Here is a 22,647-nt window from a genome sequence, read left to right as displayed (position 1 = left end):
CAATCCCAGTACAGATGATGCCGGGAGCATACACTGCTGCCAGAGAATTACTTAACCTCTCAGTACCGGTGTCCCTGGCAATGCAGAAAGTGTTCCACTCGTACCAATAACTGTAGTACCTATGCCAGCTCTGCAAGAGCATATGGTACTGATCCCAATTCTGGTACCTGGGAGGCCAGTACACTCCAAGGGCAAGCCGCCATTAACGTCCCTTGTACCACCATCTCTAGGTTTGGCTTACCTGTCTCCTGTCCACATGGGTTCTGCTCCACCATTTTCGCAGGACTCACTCATCTTTGTCAGATACAGAACTGAGGCTTGTTTTGTCCCATACTAGCTAGAAAGCTTACCCTCCATCAGAGGCGTGTGGTCCATGGATATTCCAGCAGTTCCAACGCTGGGCACATCACAAGGGACAATGGCATGTGCAACCATGGGGCCCACCATCCACATGTTAATGGTCATTCTGGACATCATGGGGTGTCCCTCTCCCTGTTAGGACCTCTCCTCACCTGTCTGAGTTGACTTCCTTGAGGGTTCACCAAGATCATTGGCATCACAGATAGTGTACAGGCACCAAGCAACTGGAAGTTGCTCAGACAGCTCCTCCACCACAAGAGGCAGATCAGCCATTGCCTCAGCATCCTGGTGCAGCTTCTTCCTCATCACAAGATGAGGCTGTAGAGATTGTGAGCAATTCTTCACCCCAGAGGATAACAAAGCTCACCAAGAACTGCTTAAAGGGGTGGCCTTGTTTTAGACATTCAAGTGGCAGAGGTCTGCGAGAAATCCCACAAGATAATGGACATTTTAGCTTTTGCAGGACTCTCCAGAGTGGTGCTTCTGATTAACTAAGCAATTTTGGAACCAGTTAAAATCTTTGACAGACCCCTTCTTCCCACCTGCCTATGGCAAAATGGGCAGAGAGGAGATACTGTGTCCCTTCTAAGGGCTTCAAACACCTCTACTCTCACCCATCCACAGACCCTTCAGTGGTGGCAGCAACTAATGAGTGGGAGAGGCAAGCATTGGTGCCAAGCATTGGTGCCAGTGAATAAGGAATCAAAGAGGCTGGTCTGTTTGGCCGTAAACTTTATTCAACAGGAGGTCTACAGCTAAGAATTGCTAACCAGCAAGCTCCACTAAGTCACTATAACTTCACCTTGTGGAAAAACATAATGAAGTTTAAAGACAGGCTACTGGAGGACTCCGGGCAGGAGTTCATTCTCATGATAGAGGAGGGTAAGCTGGTGGCAAGAACAGCTCTTCAGGACAGTTTGGATGCGGCGGACTTAGCAGCTTGTTCCATGGCATCTGTTATCTCTGTGAGGAGGTGTTTGTGTCTGCAAACTTCTGGTCTCCCCCCTGAAGTACAGCAGACCATCCAGGGTTTGCCATTTGAGGGGCCGTCCCTCCTTTTGGAAAAGTCTTGGATCTATTTTAAATCTAAGAGAGTTAAACAAGTACCTGAAGAAAATTAAGTTCTGCCTGGTTATCCTGACTTTCATAATTCCTTCCCTGGAACAGGGCGACTGGGGTGCTGCTCTCAACTTTCAAGGACACTTACTTCCATATAGAGATGTGTCCAGAGCACCCCAAGTTCCTCAGGTTCATAGCAAATGGAACACATTACCAAGTCAAAGTACTTTCATTCGGCCTATCAGCATCCCCTCACATTTTCACAAAGTGCATGGTGCCAGTAGCAGTATATCTGCGAAGATAGGGAATCCATGAGTTCCCCTATCTGGATGACTGGTTGGTGAGGAGCCGGTGATGCTGTCAAGTGCTGTCCAGCAGGGCCATCATTGAATCCACCTTCAGTGCCCTAGGTCTGTTACTCAGTCAAGACAAATCAATTGTAAAACCTGTACAAAGAGTTTATTGGAGCACTACTGAAGGCTATGCAAACCAGAGCATTTCTGCCTCAGTCAAGGTTCCAAACACTTCTAGATCTGGTTCTGAAAGCACATTCTATTACTACAGTGCACATTTGCCTCAGACTTCTGGAGAACATGAGCACGTGTACTTACGTGGTGTGACACGCGAGACTATGCCTCAGTCGGCTTCAAGGATGTCTAACATCAGTGTATACCCCCTGTTGTCATCGTCTAAACAGAGTGATTCATGTTCCAGGGGTAATTTTGTCCTCTCTGGACTGGTGGACGGATCCTTGGAATGTTTGTGTGGGTATCCCTTTCTTTCTCCGCAGCCAGAGCTCATTTTGGTCACAGATGCCTCATCCCTAGGTTGGGGGCATACATCAGAACTCTACAAACTCAAGGGCTGTGGTTCTTGCAGGATCTGACTCATAAACATCAGATAGCTATGTGCTATCTATTAAGAAGGAACTGAGGGAGGATGTGGGCAGCTCCGCCCTCTTGTACCAGCATGCAGTGATGTGTGGTGGTAGAGGGCATTCAAGCCACCTTAATGGGTACAGCTGAGGGGAAAAGTTCTCCGACATCTGAGCACAAGGCCTTCACACACCTATAATGGAATGGATATGTACAACACAACTCCACAACAGCTATGGAAAGGTAGGTAACCTTTTTTGCCTTTCATTGTTATGGTGGTAACTCTTGTAGCGTGTTGTATTTGCAGGTTTAAAATAGGAATTAGCCACAGAGAGAAAGAGAGCATATCTTTTTGCTGACCTAGATTTCTGACATGCATCCTTACGCTACTGGCTCTGAGCGCTAACACAAGTTTTGTGTACAAGCTATCCTTTTCTGATTTGATATATGATTGATGTCTCATATCATTAATATAACAGTCTGTCTTAAAAAAAAGTAGAAGAATTGTAAAAATGCTGTAGTGTTACTTTCAAAGGAAATTATTTTCTGTAGCTCCATTCTCTTGATCACCTTTGTATAAACATATGAATCAAGAATGTGGATGTTGAGATAAGGTTATGAGAATTTGAATTCATGACCTTTTGGAGTAAAAAACTTAATCGCATGGAGTATTTTAAAATTGTCAGCACTTACTGCTTTTTCCATTAAAAATAATTGTAAAGATGAATTTTGTAAAAAAGAATGTTCAGCTATAATTTTACAATTATTCAAAAGTTGGTAAATCTAAGATATGAACATTCCACCCAAATTTGGGTTTAGGCAGTTTAACTTCATGGTATGTGCAGTGGGAGACTTTGGGGAAAGAAGGGTTTTGGGATTATCCTGTGCTAGAGCTAATGAATTTTCACATCAGGAAGTCCAGACTCAAAATGTCAGAGTTTAGTGGGACAAGCTGGGAAAATAGGCACACTGATCAGAGGGAGAGAGGGTAAACAAAAAAGCTACAGCATTCATATCTGAATTCTCTTTAATCTCAATTGAAATGTGTATTGCTTTATATAAATAATGTATTTATCTAAATGTATTTTCAAGGATTAGTTGAATGTTTAAACTGTATCAAAATGCAAACTTTCTTAATCTGAGACTTTTTCTGTTTTAGCTTCATTTACAACCTCTTGGGTTCAGTCAGAAATAAGAACAATGAAACCTATTTATCCAAAAAAAAAATCTCTTCCTTTTCCTTCCTCCTTTTTCCTCCTTTTCACTGTCCATTCTATAAAAAGAAGAGGTAGAAAGCATAATTAAAACATACATCGATTGGATACAGAGCTGTGTGAGCTGCTCAATTCTATAAAGGTACTCAAAATCAGACCTGGTCTCACTTTAATCACATTCTGGTCAGAAACACATTTAAGCTTGTGTCTAAGGAAAACACATGGTCAAGTGTTTTCTTGAATAATTATATTTTCCTGAAACTGGGCCCCTGCTTTCAGAGTCTTCAGGTCTAGAGATGAGTGAATAATGGGGTTTGTTGAGGGTTTTTTGTTTGTTTGTTTTGAAGATGAACCGAAAAATCAGGCTGGGGGGAACTTTCTGGTTCGATTTGAACTGAAAACAGCATTTTCTTAATGTTTTCATTGAATCAAAAAAAAACCAAAAGTTGTGTTTCAAATCAGCATAAACATTTTGAGTTGACTCAAACTAATTTTTCTGAAGTTTTTGTTTTGATTCAGCCATTTCAGGTGCTTTTCCTGTTTTGTTTCTCTTGTTGTTTTTAATTGGCCAAATTTGAAATTGAATCGCTGTTTCAAATCAATTTTTAAAAGAAACTAAATGTTTCAACTCTTCAAAAAAAATTCCCAACCAAAACTATTTGTCAAATTCAACCTGAATTTGGTGAATATTTTTGGGACCTGAAAAATGCATTTTTCAGCACACACACAAAAAATTGTTGAAAACAATTCACCCACCTCTGCTCATTTCACACTCACAAAAGTTTGGTGAACATGGGCAGAGGTTGTTTGCACATCTGTTAAAAATAATGAACCTCCCTCCAACAGCCATCCTCCCTTCCTTCCCTTCACATAATCCTTTTCACTCCATTCTCAAAGAAGTCTCAGTTAAGAGGAGAAGGTCCCAGAGTCCATAGGGACTGACTCTGTGGGTGCTCCAGGGCTGGAGCACCCCTGGGTAAAATTTAGTGGGTGCTCTGCACCCACCGGCAGCCAAGCTCCCCTCAACCTCCTCACCACCTCTTCCTCCTCCCTGCCCCCCGAGCACACTGCATCCCCACTCCTCTGCCTACCTCCCAGCATTTCCCGCCCAGCCGCCGCCAATCAGCTGTTTGGCAGCGTTAGCACGCTCTGGGAGTGGGGGAAGAGCAGGAACGTGGCGTGCTCAGCGGAGGAGGTGGGGAAGAGGCAGGGCCAGGGCAGGGATTTGGGGAAGGAGTTGGAATATTGGCGGAGCAGAGGGGGAATTGGGATGGGGACTTTGGGGAAGGGGTTGGAATGAGGATGGGGAAGTGGTGAATGGGGGTCGGGAAGTGGCGGGGCCTCATGGAACAGGTGGAGTGGGGGTGGGGCTGGGGGCAGAGGGGGGATCGAGCATCCACGGGAAAGAGGGGAAGTGGAGCCTATGCCAGAGTCCATGGGACCAGAGATTAAATGACTATGAGTCCTTGGAGGTTTGAGACCTCTGATCTCAAATCTCCTAGTGAACATACAGGGATTATTTCTTTCAGTCCCCTGTGAACCAAAGTTCAGCTTGTGAACCACATTGTGAAACAAGCACAGCCCTAATTGGATACAAGTTTTAGAACCACATTTTTATCATAAAACAATCTGTGCACGACAACTATGCTATGAATTTGTTGTGATGTGGAGAGCAGTGAAGAAAAGTATTTCAGCCAGCAATGAATAAAAAATTCCAGCTCAACTGTAAAGTTTTAAATAGCATCACACAGCCTCAGCTTTTATAGTTTTCCAGATTGAGGGGAGGATAAGCATGTTAGAAGAATTGCTCTGGTTTTTGAAGCTGACTCTACTTAATCTCCTAAACTTTAGTGTTTTGTTAGAGCCAATAGAAGAAAACAGTGTGTGAGTTGCCTTTGATGAATTGGGCTAAGATTATGTACTTAGAAATTGTTCAAAGCGTTACTTGACCTTGGGAATTAGAGCTAACCCTGAACCACCTGATCAATTTTACATATATTTATTTTGTGGATTAGTTAAAACTGCTTGTACAATCAACAGGGATCTAATAAGAGCAATAGGTTTATCCGGTCTTCAGTGGCTATAGACAATCAATTGCCTTGATGCTGAAAACAAGTTTTACCACATCAAACAGCAGCTAAACCACATATACTGCATAATCTGTATTCCTGTAATTGATGGCTTATGTTTTCCTAGTTTCTTTCAAAAAGATTGTGCAACATTTGGGAAGGCAACTGAACTGCAAGGAATAAAAATCTCTGAGAAAGTTGCAGGACAGATGGAAAAACAGTGTTCAGGATTAATTAAAAAAAATGTATTGGGTAACCAAAGCTTTCTGAGAATTGAATTAATTCTGTAGAGCAAACATTGTGGTGCTAGGAGTACCATGGGGGGACCCTTTTACTTCTTTGTGGAGCCTTGGTGTGAAGAAAAGTAGCAGCCTGAGAAGGCGTGAACTAAGTAAGGAATCTTAGAAGCACCATCCCTGAATTTCACGTGTTGAAAGGCAATGTGAAATTGGCAGATATAAGATGACAAGCCCTTTCCCACAGCAACTGAATAGAGATGTTACAGAACAAAATAATTTCTTTCACTTTTTTTTCCAGCTTTGTGCAGAACTAATTTTTTCCAATGACTGCTCATTTAGGTTGAAAATGCCAGCATCCGGGTATCTGGGGCATCATTAAAGCAAATTCTTGGAGCGTGGAGAAAGATTTATTTGCATGTCTTTCTGATTAAAATCCATGTCTTTATATTGTATGAGTTTGCAGTCTGGGGGAGGTGAGAAGATTTGCCCCTTCTGACTAGCCTTCCCCCCCCCCCCAGAGCAAAATCAGTACTAGGTAGGTACTGTGTGTTATGCTTTTCTAGGAATTTCCATGCATTCAAGAGAGACGTTCTTAAACACAAAGTTGCATAAGGAACATATATAAATAGATTTTAAATGGTTACCACTAAAATACCCTATGACTAAATCTCCTTGGAATTTCTTTGATATGCAATTGACATAAATTAGACTTACACAGGCGTCAAGCGTCCTCCCAGAAAAGATCAGAGAAGCTGCAGGGCTGGGTAAAGGCGTGCTGTGTTTGATTCCATTGATTATCTAACTGCCTTTGGGCAATGGGTCTCAGCCAGAGTGTTATTGATCCACACCATGAAAATAATCAAATTAATTCATTTCTCATCAAACTGCCAGTGCCATGACCTTCTTTTTCTTTTCCCCCTGTGCGCCTGCCTCCTAACGTGCACAGCTCAGGAGCAAAATATTCACTGCTTTAAAATAAATGTCATTGTTTTCATGATGCTCATGAGAAATGTCAATCTTAACATTATATCCTTGTAATGAGGAAGATTATTTAGGTTGGGTTTTTGTATTGTAGCATTTTAAACCCAATCTTCTAAACATCAGAGTTCATTATTTAGTCAAATCAATAAAAGAATAAGGCCCAAGGCCACTAAGAAAATGCTGAAATCCCTTTAAAACTACCAGTAGTAGTTGTGCTGTACAGCTCTTGGTTTTTGCTGAGACAAAAAAAAATGTTTAATGTAATGTAAAAATATTCAGCAGACATACATTTCTCTAGAAAAATAATTACATTAAAGGAACTACTGTTCCCCTTAACAATCTGATACATATAACTCTAGATATATTAGAAGATATTGGAAATAGGAATTTCTTCAGGTTTTTAGTTGTAGTGGTGAGGAAGGGGAGTGGGGCATTTCTGATAAACTTGGCTTTTATTGCCAATGGGTAAAGATTTTTAAAAGCACCTACATGACTTACGTACCAAAATTTTCAAAAGTGACATAGCAATTAGACACCTAAATCCCATTGACTTTCAATGAGAGATAAGCTCCTAATGGCCAGATTTTTAAAGATATTTAGGCACCTAAGTCCCACAGAAGTTGGTCACCTAAATACCTTTAAGTGTCTAAGTAGCTATTGAAAATGTAATTTAGGCTCCTAAGTCATTCCCCACATCTCTTTTAATTGTTTAACAGGGTAAGAGTTCAGACACTAATAAACTAAAGACAGAAATAAGATGGAATTCTCCCAGGTGTAAAGGAGTCCACACAAGGCCAACTTCAGCTTCCCATAGCCCTTCTGTGGGCAGAGTGGCCACGTGAGGGCAGAGGGATCTGCACCTCCTGCATGCCATTAAGAAGAGCTCTGTGCCAGCCCTAGATAGACCAGCAGAGAGGGAACAGGGAGGCCAACAGGTAGATTTTAGGGGCAACATTTATGAGCTTCCAATGATTCAAACCCCCCCCCCCACACACATAGGAGGCAGAATTGAGCTATGGTCACAATTCCAGACCAGAGGCAGAAATAGTGCTCATGGATGGGCTGCATTGCAGCCCCCTGGCATACCTATGGTATCTAGTGGTGAATTCCATTCCCTCCAGGTCTGTGGAGTTCCCTGCAAGAATACTGCATACAACATGTTGTTTTTGTGTCACCTCGCCCTGGGTCTTCCCAGAAAAAGGTTTCTTTTATTTATCATTACATGTTTGTGTATCTTTTACTTACGTCTTTCAACACGTTACTTTTGTTCTGTCAGCAGTAACATATTAAGCAGATTAGCAATTCTATATAAAATAATTGGGAAAACTACAATTATGCCAGCAAGGACTTAGACTAAGTGTTACCTCATCTGCTCATTCACGATACAAAATTATTAAAATACAAATTATTAAAAATATAGCTATCAAAACTCTTCATCTTACCATTAACAATTCTTCATTGTATATTTCAATATTATAAGTCAGTGCATGTTATTTTGTGCTACCCTCAATCTATTAGAAAGGAGTGGGGGGGAATACGATGTTTTCTTAATGTCAGCATTTCTTATCTTCTTTAAACAAGGGTTTTTCATTCAAAGTCCAGTTTTGTTTGTGAATCATTACAAAGAAACTTCATTAGAAATTTTCCTGTGAATGCATTTTGAGGGTTTCTCAATTTTAGGTCCTTAATATTTAGTTGTTTTTAATGCTACGCCAACAGCTCTATGCTTTTTTGTCATTTCAGTCACATGATCCCAAATATATTTTCTGGAAAATTATAACAGATAGGATTTCAAACACCAACACTCACTGTTTAGGATTTGAGCTGGACATTTTAACCTTTAGTTTGGATATCCTTATTTGAAATTTCCGGCAGTGTGTCAGGGTGACTGCAAAGATGCAAGTCTTCAGCTTTCTAGTTTACTTTTTGTAAACACGATTATTTAAACTTGTACCCCTAAATTGTCATCTAGACTGATACAGGAGGTTCCCTACAAAGTAGTTATTCCAGTTCATTTTTAAAAAATCCAACATGATTCAAACTGAGGGAAATGTGACAAACTGGGTCGCATTAAATTAACTCATTTATTGCTAAAAGAAAAGGAGGACTTGTGGCACCTTAGAGACTAACCCATTTATTTGAGCATGAGCTTTCGTGAGCTACAGCTCACTTCATCACTTGCATCCGATGAAGTGAGCTGTAGCTCACGAACGCTCATGCTCAAATAAATGGGTTAGTCTCTAAGGTGCCACAAGTACTCCTTTTCTTTTTGCGAATACAGACTAACACGGCTGTTACTCTGAAACCTGTCATTTATTGCTGGAACTCATGTTTTAATGATTTTATTTGGTTTCTATAGTGTCCTTTATAACATCCCATCAGTTTTTGGCTTATGGCAATCTGAACCCTTATCTTTCCTAAAAAAATCTCTTGCATGATGCCTAGGAAATATTGAATGAAAACTTCATTAATTTTCCTGACTGACGGTTTGGTTAGTTGGACTATCTGTCATAATAATCTTCAGTTAGAGGTTGTGAGTTTCCTATCACAGATTCTCACAACTCTGGATTCTTTGTGCAATCTTATGGTGTTATTTGAAATGGCTATCAGAAATACTAGTGTTAAAATGCAGCAAACATTTCTTGAAAACATACATAAAATGGCATTGAAAAACCCAGCCCCCAGGAATAGTGACAGAACTCAGCACCTCCAGTCTGACGCTGAAGTGAAGTTAATTTGACAGAGTTGGCTGTGAAGGAGTACACCAATTTCTTTCATTAAATTCACCATAGTCTTGGCTCTTCCAAGCTTTCTGTTTTTAAGAAATTTAAGTTGATCTTCAACAGGAATATTTCTGAAACCATATAACTTATCCCAGAGGCTTTCTTAGATCATCTGCAAAATATATTTTCCATCAATACTTTTATTGAGATTTTAGGACATATAAAGTGCCAATCAATACAACTGACAAAAGACCAACCCTTTTAGGAAACTACAAGAGAAAAAAAAAGGTCAAACTGATCCCTAAAATTGAAAAAGTCTGTTAAGAGTGTTTTTTCAATATGGTTAGGTGATGTCACATTTCAACTGCAAATCCTTAGTGTGATGAGGACCTGTGTTTTTTTCATGAAGAATGTGATTTGTAAAGAAACACCAACTTATGAACAAGGTTGATGCCTCAGTGTATAAAGAATTTCCTGCTTTTGTATATATTAATAAGCATGGTCTGTGCAACATTTTTCAACCTTTTGTGCAAGGTCTGTTGCTACTTACACAGATTGCTTGAAAATGAACTGAGTGGAAGGGCGATAGGATCTCAGGTGCTGGATCTTTATCCGGGCCAAACCATTATTAGTCAACAATGCAACTACAAGAATATAGGGCCATGTCTTGATTTAATATAATTAGCATAGCCATTGGCCTTACCATTTTAAAAAGCTAATAGAAGCTAACTTGAAATAGAGCAAAATGCCTGACAAATTACTTCCACTTTAAAAAAAATCATTTTGAGAATTAAATTATGGTTTGATCTTGAGAACTGCAAAATCTGTTTTTCTCCCATTTAAAAAAAAGTCTGTAGCACTTATTCTCTCCCTAAATCACTGTAATTTGTTCAAATGACATTGCTGCATATTTAAGAAGATTCTCTGTATTTTTGAAGTAACGTGAAATGTAGGAGCTTCCATTGATATATCTGTTTATGAATAATGAGAGAGAGAAGGTGGGTGAGGTATATGAATAATGAAGATATCGGATGCATAAGACCACTGAACCCTATTAGAATGAAATTACAGCAATCCTCCCTCCCCTGATAAAGACCCCACTGTCTTTTAAAGTATTCATTTTGCCCTTTGATTTTCAATATGAGCATTTTAAAAAACGGAACAATAAATGATTCTTTTTTTAGCTAACTGGAATAGCTTACCCATTAAGTGCATGACTGAAAGTGTCTGCTAAAATGCAGGGGAAGAGAATTCAAGTTAACTGTATGCTATTGTATCTTTAGTTTAACTATTTCATTTCCAAAATGTGTGCAAGTTGTAGGCAGCAAAGTTCGACAATGGGATACATTGAGGACTCAGTCCTTTAAAGACTTACTACAGGGCATACACAAGTCAATAGGTCTACTCATGTACCAAAGGCCTGATCCAGTTCTTAGTATAGTCATCGAAAGGATTATTCATGTCAATGTGATCAAATCTAAAGCCCATTGGTAAGTATTTGCAGGGTCAGGCCATTGTTGAGGGGAAAAGCAATGTGAACTAACCAATATTATGTATGGAACACAAAAAGTGAGGGAATACTTTCTAGAAGTATTGTCTGAGTAACTTTTTAATGATGTCTGTTAACTGTGAAGTTTTTTAACTGATTTTTGCACTTACTTTTAAATGTCTCCCAGTTTATTAAACATTACAGTAATATGCTCACGGAACGGAGGAGATAGCTTTGATAATCCATAGTTTTCCACAAAGCAAAACAGCCATCACTATCTTATCAGTATGAACATTTCAAGAAGTTGAAAGAAGGTCCATTGTTTATAAATAAATACCATCGTTTCACTGGGCAGTCATCACTTACAAAATATTTTTCTAAATAAGGACAAAACAGCCTACGGAGTTTGCGGGGTTTATTCATTTGAAATAATTGTGAATAATTTTGTATACTATTTTTGAGGTTTGTACTCTCAAGTGCTGTACAATCTGTGTCTAGAAGCAATTAGCTACTTTGTTTGAAACATACAAAAACAAACAACCAAAAACACTTTGGAAAGGCTTCTCTTACAAAATAACAAAAGTAATAGGCTCCTAATGATCCTGGAGACTTGAGAATGAAACATCTTTGTCATTTATGGGAATGTAATACTTGATATTGCAGGAGATGTAAGAGATAATGGTTAGCATGGCCAGCTTTGGGATGTGGGCTCTTCAAGAACTAAGTACGCTACAGAAACCTGAAATTGATTATTTTGTTAATTTGCAATAACCTTTGTCCTCTCCAAGAGACCACAGTGATTGTTTGAGGCAATAGCATTCAAATGTATGAGCAACTTCTCAACAAAGCCTTTGTCCCTGCCGGGTTGTGCATCTCTGTGTGAGCTGAAAGAAATAGAAAAAGGGGACACATATTCCACAAGTAGATTTGCCACAACTTCTCAATTGGAGTTTCATGATGTCAGTTCTTTTCTGAAACCTCAAAAGGTACTTGAGCTAATTATGGAGTTTGTGTATTTCATTTGTTTAATTTTGGCGCACAAAAATATCAGACATATTTATACTTCTACATAGTTTCTACCCCTCCTCCTTTTCCTATCCCACGCATAACTGGGAAATAAATTGCTATGGTCTTTGCAGTACAAAATTAAGTGGTTTGAATGTCATGATAATCATATTACATCAATATTTTGGAGGAGACAGGACTTGTCAATTGCATTAATCATCAATCCACAAACATAATGATTTTGTAAAAGAACTACATCAGTTAAGCCAAAATGCGTTCTTTGTCTAAACCAAAAGGGAATTTATTCAGACTGTAAAATGTTGTACTAATATAGTTAGTGCTGTTATTTTATTATTAAAGTAGTCCTAAGCAAGGGTTCTGCTTCTGGGAATTAGGGCAGTCTTTTTAACTCTGTGGAACATATCTGCCTTAACTGATCAAATGCATAGCACTTCACACAAAACGATTCCAGAAATCTTTCATTTTGTTGTGGCTATAGGCAACAGTTATAATTGAGCCACTTGAGAATGTTACTCATTCGACTGTTAGCTGGGGGGAAAAAATCAAACATTTGTTGTTAAGTATACTTTTAAAAAACTTTGAATTGAGGAAACAGTAAACTAAAGCTGGAGAAAGGAGAAGAAGAGTGAATAAATTTGACTACTCTATAATTCCCTTCCCTCTAAATTTTGGATTTCATCTTTAAAACATGGGAGAGATTGTGTGTTTGTGAAATATGTCTAACAAAATCTAGTCCATGACTCAATAACCAAAGTTCTTTCTGTACTGTGGACTCATGGCATATTTCTCCCCACAATATAAAGACAAACTTCCCTCTGCATTCACAACATGGAAAAATGGGCTTCCATATTATATCATCAAGCATGCAGAGAGAAAGCTGCATGTACCATTTCCATGGAAAGTCCACTCCCCTGAGCGACACACTTATACTGACCCAACTCCCAGTGTAGACAGTGCTATGTTGACAGAAGAGCTTCTCCCATCAACATAGCTACCACCTCTCCCATCAGCGTAGGTAGCATCTTCACTGAGTGCTAGCGTGACTGCTCTACTGGTTAAGCTGCGCTTTGGATTTTGTGGATTTTCCACACCCCTGGGTGACGTAGTTAAACCAACATAAGTTGGTAGTGTAGACCAAGCCTGGTGTAACTTAGAGAGCCCTTGGGCCTGTCTAAGTTTCAGTAGCCTCCCAAGGCTGCCCTGTGAGCCACAGCATGGACCAGAATCTCTTCAGGGTTGTGTGCTGCAGCCCTGCCCCTGACATACTCCTTACACCGGGGCTTTTTGAATGTGTCCTCTGAAGGCAGCCTTTATGGCTTTTTATTACAGTACACTAGAGGAATCCTCTTGCATTCTGGAACTGGAGCTTATAGGACCCCTTTACACCACTTCTGCCCTTTTACTCAGCATAAAGGGTCCAGAGCAAAGGCAAGTTATCGTCCCTGGAGACTTAGTTTAATTTTATAATGACTCCTAAATTATACTGAAACATAGTACTTCTATAGATACAGAGATTTCAGCAATTACAGCTTTGACACCAGAAAGGTATAGATGGTCTGTCATTACCTCTGTCACTGTCCCCACTGCAGTCCGCTCTTGGCAAATGTTGCTATCCACTTCACTGAAAAACTTTTAGATTCAGCTGACTGTATTTCAGCTGCAGCACCTAATTTCACTGAAGAAGATTCTTGAGGCTAATGAGGGGCTTAAATAAAAAATTGATTCTCTTGGATCAAAATATGATGTATTTGACCAACTTTATCTTGAGGGCATAATGGAGGCAGTGAGGAAAAAAACCTAGAAACAATTCCCTGATATAGAAGTTACAGAATATAGTATTAAAACTCTCTCTGGAGTCCAATATAGAACACTGCACAAATCCAGGTTTTCTCACCCTCCACGCCCCCCCCCCCCCCACAAATTCACTCTCCTGCTGGTGATAGCCCATCTTTACACAATGTGCATGATAATCAAGTTGGGCCATTTCCTGCACAAATCCAGGTTCTCTCACCCCCCAGGAAATGGCCCAACTTGATTATCATGCACATTGTGTAAAGAGTTGTCACTTTGGATGGGCTATCACCAGCAGGAGAGTGAATTTGTGTGGGGGGGTGGAGGGTGAGAAAACCTGGATTTGTGCTGGAAATGGCCCAACCTGATGATCACTTTAGATAAGCTATTACCAGCAGGACAGTGGGGTGGGAGGAGGTATTGTTTCATATTCTCTGTGTGTATATAAAGTCTGCTGCAGTTTCCACGGTATGCATCCGATGAAGTGAGCTGTAGCTCACGAAAGCTCATGCTCAAATAAATTGGTTAGTCTCTAAGGTGCCACAAGTACTCCTTTTCTTTTTGTTAATTTCTTAAGTTCTTTGGAGCTTTTTAACCCTCATGTTCAGCTGTGAATGGCCTATCAATTCATTGATCTTGCTTTTAGGGACAAGGACTGTGTTTTCCTTATGTGCAGATAGCATCTATCACATTGTAGGTGCTATTGGAATACAAATAAATGATAATGTATTAGATAATGTAATTGATTTATCTTAGCTAATAGCCTTTCTTTTGACATTTCAATTGTTGGAGATTAATGAAAGTTGGTTGGAGAAAAAAAATAACATTTAACATGAAGATGTAAACATTCACATTTTTCCCTCGGTGTCCAATGTCATACAGGCTTGAAGGGGGAAATTGCTTTCTTTAAGTGCTGAACTTATTTTTGGAGGTTTCTGTTTTATTGCCAGGCAAATTACATCTTATCAAAGATACAGACGCTTAATTTTTTATGATTTTAATTATGAAAATGCTTGTTGGTATCTTAATTTAACATTAGAGGACCTGATGACAAGGACCAAATGATTGACATCTTTTTGATTTAAAGCTATTACCTCCTCTTGGAGAATATACTATTTATCCCTTTGAGTAGGATACTGAACCTTTACAACTGCTAATGATTTAGTATCTGATTTGGTCTGAGTTTTTCTGGTGGTAAATAGCAAGATTTCCATTTGGTTTCAGAGGGAATAGTCTACGGCCTTATTTTTCAAATACAGTTTTTTTCTCATCCTAGAACTTACATAGGTTTTTATAATGGCTGAAAGTTTTTTTAATCTTTTTTTTTTACTATGATGTAAACTGGATTGATTTATCTTGTCTAATATAATTTTGTCATGTTTATGATTACTTTTATTAAAATGAATTTTTAAAGTGTTTAACAACTAAATATTTAACTAAGTCAAACAATTTCATCATGTATCATGAAACCTGGGGAAAAAATTCTCCTCTGGCATGAGAGTAAGCTTGCTAGTTTTCAAGCTCAAAGTGGTTTCTTTCTGGACTTTTAAAAGTTCCAAATATGAACATAAGAGAAACCCTAACTGCAATCTTACCGGTAGCAACTAAGGTTTATATCTAGAGTCTGAATAAGAAAATTAAGGTTTTCAAATGACCTTAAAACAAATCTCTAGAAATCCTCATGACAGCCCTGGAAACTAGTTGTGTCTGTAAGTTTTTGTCCACGTTCAGATTTTGATTGAGAGACAGGTGATTTATTTCTTGCTCTTTCTTCCATGGTGTTTTTGCCTGTCCCCTTCGTGCTCAGGTTTATCCTGTAGGCCAACTACATGTAATGACCTATTTATGCTTGAGCTTGCCCCCTGGCTTTACTGTCTTACCTTCAAGAACTGTCTGTTCCTGCAGACTCTAGATTTGTATAACCTTCAATTTCACTCCCTCCCAAGTGGTCCTAGTTGGGTGTCCTCTTGATACTCACTGGACCACAGTCTGCCCATTTGGCAACCACAATTGCTAACAAACCTGTGTGTTTTTCCCCCCACTTATAAGATATTTCTATATTGTGGCACATAAAAGCCAGCAAGTATAACTGCCTATAAAGACACATATGGCATTAATGGCTTAAGCGTTAAGTGCTTTTTTATAGATTCATAGATTTTTAAGGCCAGAAGGGATAATTAGATCATCTATCTGACCTGTGTATCATAAGCCATTATATTTCACCCAGTTACTTCTGTATTGAGCCCAGTAATTTGTGTTTAACAAAGCATGCCTCCCAGAAAAGCATGCAGTCTTGATAGAAAGACCTGAAAAGATCCACCACTTTGTGGTTACACATTCCCACTGTTAAAAACTGTGTGCCTTGTGTCTAGGTTGAATTTGTCTGTTCCCTATCATATGAAAATCTGTTTGCACTATTATACACATTGCTCCACTAAACCCTAACCACGACATCTAGTAAGAAACCCCAACTTGTTTGAGAGTGAGTGCAATAACATCCACACATTAGTGTTTAAAGATAGTTAAATGATAGTTAGATGAGTGTAAACTCTGCTTCCTGGGTTCCCAGCTAGGAAGGTCAAAATGGCTGACTCTCCTTTCTGAGCTTCTTCATTCTGTCTACATTAATGTAATGTAAAAATCATGAAATTTGGGGGGTTTAATCCAGTGATTCAGGTTTAGTATTCCAGAGAGGGAGGTGAGGGATGATAACATGATGAGTTCTGTACTCTATCTTTGCTCTCTGCAGAAAGCCTGAAAGGTATTGGCTGAAAGAAAACTGTTTGTTGACTGTTCTGAATAGGACAAAATGGTAACAAACACAGTTATGGAGACTCTACTTCCAAGAAGCATTTCTGCTGAATGTTGCTGTTAGTTTAAAAGTTTGTATTCACCAGTGAGTGTCAAATATTTTGGAGGTCTGATGCAACCTCTAATTTCATTTGGATTTATTAAAAGATGCTTCTTGTTTTTCAGCACCCACGGGTGTTACTTTAACATAGCTGTTTACCAAAAGAGTACAGAGCTTGCATTTTTCCTGTGTACATGGAGGAGAAGTTAAACCAGTTTTCTATCCAAGTCAGCCTCAGATAGATGAATCTTCCCATGAAGATTGAGTGTTTCTATTATCAAAGCAGAAGAACTGGAGATTAAAGTCTTCATTTATCCCTGACAGAAAGTGCAATCACTGTTCAATCTCTGCAATCCCTGCTAGAGTTCTTGGGTTTTTTGAGAGGGAAAAAAGCTTTATTAGATGTTGTAGCTTTAAATATTCCAAGAAGACTCTCAATGACGAAAACAAACATTATTTTTCATTTTTTTCCTTGAATGTTGGACACTAGAAAAGTGGAGGATTGTATTACCGGTACATCCTGTCAGTGTAGGCTGCTCAGTATTTAAATGAAATATTCATGCATTGTAAAATGCCTGAGTGTTCAATAAAGATTTCAAAGAAAGGTACCTAAAAGTTGTGGTTCTTAGGTTAATCTTTTATTTATCTAAAGGATGAAGGAAGCTGTCTACTTCTGTGATATGAACTGCAATCAGCTTAAAAATAATTGACAAATTAATCCCCTCACAGCATTCAATTGTAAAGGTGTTAGGTTTAATTAGGCCTGTCTGATTGCCTTGTCTAATCAAGAATAAAGGTGGTACCTTTGATGGTTAAGGTCTAGCGGGGACATCCCTGATCTGCCAGTCTTGTACGTTTTAATTATTGATTCCTACCATTTCAGCCCGTCTCACCAAGGACCTGAGTTCTGTGTTAGCTTTACAATGAAAGGCTAAAAACAATAGCTGCCACCAAAGATATATGTAGAGCTGTGTGGGCTTTTAAATATTTCTGAGGACTCTTTAATCTTTGGAAGTGCTGACCCATATTACCATATGATGTTCATATCCAATACAATTTGTTCTTATTGTTTTCTCCCTACATAATCATGTGATTTGATGTTCTTCATTAACAGAGGCCCACACTCTGATTCACGTTGATTAGTACCATTTCAAAGGTGCTGATTGTGGAGTTACTACTTGCTGTAAGTAAGGGTATCAGAACCATGCCCAAAGTCGGGGGGGTTTTTCACTTATATTCAGTACTCTTACAGCCAATTTCTCATTTTTCTGTCACCAGGAAAATCTTACACTTGGTAAGCTTCTGTCTGGCTGGTAGAGTTTGAATGGATACTGCTCTGTGAAAAGACTCCTAATACAGGTGTTTGTCACTCTGACCAGTGCAGTCGTGAACAAGATACTGTAGTCTTTGAACGTTTACAATTTTGGCTCCCCTGAGTGTCCAGGGTAGTGGCACATGGGATCTTAAAAGGTTTTAATCTGTTTGGTAAATATTATCAAATGGTTTAAAACGAATGCTTATTTCAAAATAAAGATTATGTGTTTGACTTTCCTTATCATTTTCCACCACAAACAATGGTATTAACTTATGACTTGCATTTTTTGTCATGATGGAGCCGTGATTTTTCTCATTTTTGTCATAAAAAACAACCGCACTTAATTACATTCAGATAACCCAAATTATAAACCAAGGGTCCAATGCTGCAAGCTCTTCTAGCATAAAAAAAGACTTGCAGGATGAGTCATGCAGCTTCATATTCAGAAATCCAAACCCTGATATGTCTTGTTCTCCATATCGGGTTGCATGTTTTATTTACTTAGTGTGAGTTATAGAGTCTTTTCTTTGGTTGTAGGTGAATGAAGCAACAGTGGAACAGCTAGTGCAGCAATATCCATACATAACCTTCAGTACTGTACTGCAAGATTGCAAGAGGACCTTGGAACGGGCTTATCAAATGGGCTGGACACCCAGTATGTCTTCTGCTTCATAACGACCTATGTGATACTACAATTCGACTAATGCATTCAGCAGGTCTAATGGGGACTGCAGATTTTGGTTGTACAATGTTGCAGGAATATTTTAAACCTTTTCATGTTTTTAAATGTCATTTTGCTTTCTGTGAAATATATGTTCAAGAGTCCATCGTTCTAAAAGAGGTTTTTATTTTATTTTTAAGTTTTAAATTAATGTTTTTTAAAGCAGTGAACATTTTATGTCTGGTGGTACCTCCTGGAATTTTGGAACAGAAACTGGACTCTCTAATTGTAGTTAGACTCACGTAACTGTTCTGAATGTTAATTGTCATCCTAAAAATCTGCAAATCCCCAAAGACATTGAAGAGGGCTCACAACCTTTCATGTTGCAATATAATTGTGAGTTTACACAAGTTACAGTAAAATGGAGTTGACTATACACTGACTTTGATGTACTGTAAAACTATGTACGAATGTTGAAAACAAATCTTAAGAAATGCATTGTATCCTTTTTGTTCGCATAAACACAATGTAAAAGCCTTTGGCAGATTTCCTGAAGTGGATTCCTTCTAGTTCTGTGGATGGCTTGAGTTATATTAGATGTTAAGCCTATTTTCTTTTGTTCTATTCCCTTTGCCTCAGTCATGCGTGTTTCCTTTGGTTTGTAAGTGATACCTCAATGCTAGTACCAGTGTAACTGATCGGTATAGGCCTCTGCTGAAACTGGGAGCTAATCTTAATCCATATTATTTCTTAATCCATATATTACTGACACCACCCATGTATTTTAGGATGCACAGTAATATAAGAATCCACAAATAATTGTGATTTTCTTCTAAACATTTTGCTAATTACAAAAATCATTATTTTGAAATTCATTTTTGAATGGAAACCTTAACAAATGATGGTAACTATTGAATGGTTATTCACGTAGACAATCTTACTTGTTTTATGTTGTAGAACAGCAGACGTGATTTTTCCTTAAATAGTCATGTAGGAGATGTTGTATAGATTTCTCAATTTTTGCACCTTGCCATTTTTGTAATAGGTGAGCTAACAGCGCTTTAATTTACCACAGATAACCAATTCCCACCTTGTGAGGTCAAATGCTGCATAGAAGACACCCGCTGTGGGAAATAAGTTATAAGGCCATGTTTATATAGCTTAAAATAAAGTTGTTGTTTTTTCTTTGTTTTTTTTAATTAAACTTTCTGAATGAACCAGTTTTCTTTCACAACGCTGTCATGTTACCGAATTCTGAAATTTCAAGTAAAAAGGAAAGTTCAATTAATAAAAGCCACACCGCTGATTTTCACCGATGTAGTGTGTGGTTGCTAATGTGGGTTCCACTCCTGCAAAGCAAGAGCGTGGCATAGGTGACTTCAGTGGGACTCCATGTGGGCATAAGGGTCCAACCACATGCATCACTTTGCAAGATCAGGGCCTTACTCTAGAAGAGAATAATTGCTCTGGAAGAAAAATTATTCTGGCATCCTCTAAATCGTGTATTTTAAGCCTTGTACTCTCTGCTTTTCATATTTGTTCCCAAGCTCTTGAAGACTACTTTGGTTGGCAATTGTGTACTCTGTTTTTTAATCCAAAACTGATTTATAAGATAATATATGCAGAAAATAGTTGAAGTGAATACATAAAAAGTTTAATTTTCTATATGTGTTGCAAGAGTTAAATTTGACAAGTGTTGATAAGCAGCCATTGAACATACAGATGTTGCAGCTTTGGTTTGAAGTTGCATTAACCTTTAGACTGTTGCAATTTGGTGAAAGGATGATTTTTTGAGGTGTATAACACTGCGTATTTGCTTTTTAAAGGTTATACTCTTTTAATCCAAAATATCAAATGCTCAAATTTCAGCTGACAAATTGCCATTATTGTCCAAGTGTTTTGCTAATCCAGAAGAACTGATGCAGCATAACCTAGAGAACAGTTTTCATATGTCCGTGCAATTCTGCCAAAACTGTATTCCAGTCCCATAGCATTAATTCTTGACAATTACAGAAAGCATCAACTCAAAGTCCAGTGACAGTTGTTAAATGTTTTCTTATTAGACACTTCAAAATGAAGCTGAAAACATTTATCTGGAAAAAATATTAAGTAGAGTTTTGCTTGGAATGTCATAAATACATGTGAACACATATTATGCTGGACTTTTTATTGACTCCAAAATGGCAACAGTATTTTCAGAATAAAGACAGTGAATAATATTGCAGATATAATGGAGAACTCAAGTCATTTCTCTTTAATGTCTTTTTATGAATGCAACAAGACAATTCACACAATTTGTAAGTTTCTATTTTTCCGTGAAAGTTTTGACTTTGAGATTGGTTGCAATAAAAGAGAGAAGCAAAACTGTGTGTCTTTTGTTTGGTTATGTAGATTACTAACTCTGTTTAAGTTTTTGTATGTAATATTGGCCTATTACATCACCACTTTTTTTTTGATCTTCTGTTAGGTCAACTCCCTGCCAATGCAGGATTTTTCCCCTGTTGTACATTTGCTAATGCATTTTCCAGTCTAGTTTTAAATGTCCCAAGCAATGAGTCTTTCACCCTTGGAAGATTATTCCATCATCTACTCGATTGTACTATCAAAATATCCAGGTTATATTTTATCTGTCTTATTTCATTAACCATTATACCCACATGTAGCTGCTTAAATAATTCCTCTTCATCCTTGGTATTTACAGCTTTCAGATGTTTGCAGACTGTTATCCTATTATCATGTCCTAGTACTCATTGTGTAGCCAGGCTATACTCATTTAGCCCTTTTAATTCCCCCTCAATAAATCAGAACTACCTAGATACTACAATGATAGGTACATGATAGACAGATTAGAAAGACACGTGACCTCATTAATTTTGCTATTCTTTTCTAAACACCCTCTAGGAAAAAGCGTTCACTGCTTCTTTACCCCTCCCACTATTCTTTCCTCTGTTTTCAAAATGGAAAACAGCTTGCAGTGGAATCCAGACAACTTCCAAGCTGGATTGTCTTGGTTTCTTCAATCCCATTCTATATGCTCCATTATTTTATTTCTTCAAGGGAGTCTAGCAATTTATTGGTACCTGTCATTGTTAAGACACTTTATCCTCTCCCTCTCAGAACTCTTTCAAAATCCTCATTTACTGCTCACAATTTATGTAGTCCGAGACCTTTAATCTGCCTTTACTCCACTATCAACAATGACTCATAGCCCCAAGCTATTCACGCACAAACATATACATCGAGTTTATTTATCTCTATTTTGAAAGCAACTAGACTCCTATCAAGGATCAGGGCCCTACTGTGATTGACTCTGAAAGTACATAATACAAATATAGACCCTCCCCCTGAAGAATTTACAGTCAATAGAGAGTTTTCAAACATAGAACCCTAGGCACACACAGAATCCTAGGGGACCAGACTTTATTTTCAATCACTTGCCACTCTAATTCCAGATTTTAATTCTTCTGTAATCTCCTTTGAATCACGCTCTTTGCAATGGTTGTATAACCATTTTTTTTCTCAGCACCACCACCCCCAAAATAAAAGAAAAAAGGAAAAGAAAGAAAGAGTGTGTGTGTGTGTGTGAGAGAGAGAGAGAGCGAGTGTGTGTCTGTACACGCACCTTTCTGCCTCCCCCACTTAGAGAAGTTCTGTGAACTTCCTGGGTTCAACAGCTAATGTGAATTCCCTAAGAAAAAGTAAACATGTTCTTTGAACATTCACAGAACCTTCACCCACAGGCATTCTATCCCCTCTATGATGCAGAATCTTTCTCTGCCTAGTCCAAGAAACTGCCATTCATGACAGCAGAACTGAAAGACAGCACATTCTGCTCCTGAAATCACAATATTGAGATAGATGCTTTGTTGATTGACTCAGAGATATTATTAAAGGTGTCTTATATATAATGACCTAGCTGATTTTTCTTTTTAAATGGCCATATAGAGTGGAATCCCTGCAAAATGGGGAAATTTACTTTGTGAGAACATAGGGT

The 22,647-nt window shown here is 38.4% G+C and overlaps 1 protein-coding gene across 1 annotated transcript in view; it reads left to right on the top strand.

Annotated features, from left to right (window-relative positions):
- The window catches only part of FBXL17 (F-box and leucine rich repeat protein 17), a 485,194-nt gene extending 464,165 nt beyond the window's left edge, over positions 1-21,029 (top strand). Inside the window, exon 9 of the mRNA XM_073344633.1 lies at positions 18,530-21,029. Coding sequence (XP_073200734.1) covers positions 18,530-18,667 — 138 coding nt within the window. The 3' untranslated portion in view covers positions 18,668-21,029. The remainder of the gene's footprint in view (positions 1-18,529) is intronic.
- Positions 21,030-22,647: the final 1,618 nt, after the last annotated feature.

The sequence above is a fragment of the Lepidochelys kempii genome, chromosome 5 (genome assembly GCF_965140265.1).
Source record: "Lepidochelys kempii isolate rLepKem1 chromosome 5, rLepKem1.hap2, whole genome shotgun sequence".
In the NCBI taxonomy this organism is placed as follows: domain Eukaryota; kingdom Metazoa; phylum Chordata; order Testudines; family Cheloniidae; genus Lepidochelys; species Lepidochelys kempii.
This window is presented reverse-complemented; position numbering and strand designations above follow the sequence as displayed.